This window comes from Gopherus evgoodei, chromosome 11, assembly GCF_007399415.2.
Source record: "Gopherus evgoodei ecotype Sinaloan lineage chromosome 11, rGopEvg1_v1.p, whole genome shotgun sequence".
Taxonomy (NCBI): domain Eukaryota; kingdom Metazoa; phylum Chordata; order Testudines; family Testudinidae; genus Gopherus; species Gopherus evgoodei.
Genome location: NC_044332.1, coordinates 36,799,907 through 36,803,618, shown reverse-complemented (window position 1 = coordinate 36,803,618; position 3,712 = coordinate 36,799,907). Strand labels below are relative to the sequence as shown.

General features: G+C 51.8%; 1 protein-coding gene across 1 annotated transcript; it reads right to left on the bottom strand.

Moving 5' to 3' along the window:
• Positions 1–237: 237 nt before the first annotated feature.
• On the bottom strand, positions 238–2,911 carry TTC30B (tetratricopeptide repeat domain 30B). Its single transcript, XM_030580140.1, has one exon. The coding sequence runs from the start codon at positions 2,805–2,807 to the stop codon at positions 804–806; it is 2,004 nt and encodes a 667-aa protein (XP_030436000.1). The 5' UTR covers positions 2,808–2,911; the 3' UTR covers positions 238–803.
• Between the last annotated feature and the right edge of the window lie 801 nt (positions 2,912–3,712).

Sequence of the window (3,712 nt, the reverse complement as noted above, 5' to 3'; positions counted from 1 at the left end):
ATTTACATTAGAATATGCAGAAATTCCCATCCTGCCACTGTAATATAAGCCCCAAAACCAGGAACACATTCATCTTCAAGGCTAATTGAAGGAAGAGCAGCAGAGTAAACTTGGCTCCCATTTCTCTACTCTACTACATGTACCTCACTATGTCTCAGCTTCTGAGTTAGACCTGTAACTTTCCCAAGCACAAGGGTAAAAATAACAGAAAACTCTGCTCATTTTTATAGCCTCATTTTTTATTATAAAAACTAAATTTGTATTAGGAAATACAACCACTATAATATAAAATATATGAAAAGTGCAGTAGGAAAATCAAACAGAAAGAAACCATTTCCCAAAAGAGGGAAATAACCATAAATTAAAGAAATGGCTTTATACCAGATTTCCATTAAAGTCTAGTCACAAAACTGATAGGAGAAGGAACAGAAATTATTTCAAAGTGTCAACATACAGATTATAAAAGCTAGTTAATGTAGCTTCATATTAATAAAACTATATACACAAAAGAACCTCCACAACATTTCTGTAATAAGGTTTGTGGTGGTAGTTATCTTAAAAAAAACAAACCATAAAATATCACTGATGCATGAGGATATCGTTAGTCATTAAACATGTTAATTTTGTGTTAGCACACCATCTTCCATTAAATACAGCAAAACAGTAGAACAAATATATTGAAATATAATACATCAAAGAGAAAATTCACTACTTTGGATAGCCAGAGTCAACATCAACAAAAGTGAAAATAAAACAAAGAGAATTATAGTCCATCTCCATCTTGAATGGGAATGCCACAGTATTTACATATTCCACCCAATGACCTCATATATCAGTGCCCTCAATTGCCTGGCTTCATATGTAACTGTGTTCTTCCCACTGTGAATCCTCTCTTCTTCAAGTGGTTGCTCAATAACAGCGGGGATGTTCCTGCCATATAGTTCACACTGCTCTAGAAAATGCACACACTCTTGGATTACACTGTCACGCAGCATGATCATGTGCTTGGACATGTTCTCTAGCAAAGACAGGAAGCATCTTTTAGCGTAATACCAAGTATCTGTGCCTAACTTTTTGTTATAAGGCTCCAAACTTTTAATTACTCTTGAGATGCCAAAGTCATAGTTTCCTTTGGCACAATAGAGCGTGCCGATCACTAGGTTAACGATGCAGAGATGGTAGATCTTTTTATCGGGGTCATCATAGGAGAGCTGCTCTTCTTCCTTCTCAATCTTCCTCATCAGCTCCTCTGCCTCTTCATTCTGACTGGTCATGATGTAGGAAACACAAAGGTTGGCCAGCACAATGGCACTGACTTGCAGGATGTTATCATAGTGCTTCTTGACAATGGGCTCATAGAAGCCTATGGCCTCTTTGTATTTGTTCTCCTGCATGAAAAGCACATGAGCCACATTCAGCTTCCACACCTCGTGTTCATTGCAGAACTCCACTGACTTGCGAAAGATCTTCTCCACCATAGTGTAATTCTCCATGTCCCAATATATCTTGGCCTGGGCCATCAAGACGGGCACATATTTCTCCAGAGTCTCATCATATTCATTAACTGCCTTCTTGACAGCCTCATCATCCCGGTTTTGCCTAGCTTCCTGCACCTGCTTAGTGAGCTTTCTCAGCTGTTCCGTCATTGTTCCTGCCAGCTCATCTAGCTTGTGAAAGGCCTCCTCAGGTGCAGTTTGACATGTAATCATGGCATCCAGGAAGTTGTAAAGATAAGGTGAAAGCAGCTTGTAGGTCAGATGGGCATTCTCTGCCAACACATCAGCAGCCAGGTCATAGTATTGATGTTTACAGTACAGAAGCAGCAAGTTCCCAAAGGTCTCTGGTGGGCAGGGGTTCTGCTGCAGAAGGAACTGCAGTTTCTCAAACCCTTCAGTGGGCCGGCTATCCATGTTCATCAACGCTTGGTTGTGCAGGGTGACAGGGTCCAGCTCTTCCTCGGCTCTTGGGGGCATGTCTGTGAGTGCCTCCTGGGCTGCTTCCAAGTTGCGTAGCTGGTACTCAATGGCAGCTTTGAGATTGAAGGCCTCTACCAGGGCAGTGCGGTGCAGGAGCAACGTATTGCCCACGCTGCGGACGTCGATGCCCTCGGTGGTCATGCCTACACTGAGCTCAGGGTGCTGGTGGATGCCACGCTCAATGATATCAGAGATGTGTTTGAGGGCAGGTGCATATTGCTTGGCCGCATAGCAGCACAGCGCCATGTTGTATGATAGCTCAGGGCAGTAGCCCAGCACCTGCATGGCACCTGCAAATTTGCTGCAGGCCTCCTCGTGCCGCCCTTCCCGGTACAACAGGCAGCCTAGGTTGACCTCAGCATCTGGCAGCTCTGAGGGGTCTTCGGCGGCTCCAGGGCTGCTCTCGGCAGCAGAGGCCAGCACCTGCTCCACCAAGCTCTTGGCTGCGGAGAGGTCACCCTGTGCGTAGTGGGCAGCAGCCTGCAGGCGAAGGGCGCGTCCCTGGTAAGCGGGCACGTCGAGCAGGGGGCTGGCGACCCGCAGGGCCTCGGCGTAGAGCCCGGCCTTGTAGAGGGACTGGGCCTGGTAGAGCCGGTAGTCGTCCAGCTCCGGGTGCAGCGCCCCCAGCTGCTCGTAGCACTCGGCCGCCGCCGCGAAGTCTTGCAGCTGGTAGTAGCAGTAGCCGAGCAGCGAGAGGCCGGCCCGGGAGCGGCAGCTACTCTGCAGCTCGCTGCCCAAGATCCCCACTGCCTCCGCAAACCGCCCGGCCCGGATCAGCCCATAAATGGCCGCTGTGAATTCCCCGTCTGCGATCGGAGCTGCCCCGGCCATAGCCGCGACTACCAGACCCAGCGCGTCCCCCTGCCACCGCTACCAAGGCAACTGCCCCGCCGGAAACGGAAGTACCTGCGACTGCCAGGCAGACGGCGTCTCCTTCCCCCCCTCGCTGCCACGGCAACAGGCCAGACGGAAGCGGAAATGCTGGAGCTTGGCACTACCGGGGTGGTGCTACCTTGCGCTAGACCTGCCACGCGACTGTTCTCTCGGATACGGAAATGACGTGTTCTCCGGACTGGTGAGTGTGTCGGTCATTCAAATTGTTCTGTGAGCAAGGGCTGGGCCCGAGCAGAGGAGACTGCGGGTTCTAGGGGGCAATGCTTCACGCCTACCTCCCCTGGCGGGCCGCAATGCATGCTGGGAATCGTAGTTTCTATGGGGTCCGCGTAACTTGTAAGTTGGGGCGCTTGGCCCGTAGGCTAGACTCGGAGCGGGTCTGAACCTCAGCCCCACCACGTTAGTGGGGGTGAGGGGAACAACGTGCCGCAGGTAGGGCCTGGGCCTGGGCCTGGGCCTGGCTGACCGCCCTTCTCCCGCCTGCCCCACAGGATGAGCCGCCACGCGGGGGAGGGGGCGGAGGAGCTGCTGCCTGTCCTGACTCCAGCCTCTGGCCGGTAAACCCGCCGGTCCCGAGCGCCCATCCCCGCGGGGCGGGGCCAGGCTCGCTTAGTAGCGATAATGCCTTAGTCTGGTGCTGGCTGGTACCTACTATGGTAGCCAGGAAGCTGCCCACGGGCCACCTACAGCAGGGATCCCACCTGGGCCTCTGAGCACTCGCACCGCAGGCCCTGCCGATTGGCTCCTGAGCTCTCCTTCCTTCCTTCCTTCGGCCCGGAGAAGTAGGAGGCTGTTATTGTGCCCCAGGGCTGCCACTAGGGAGCAACACGCCACCGCTTGTA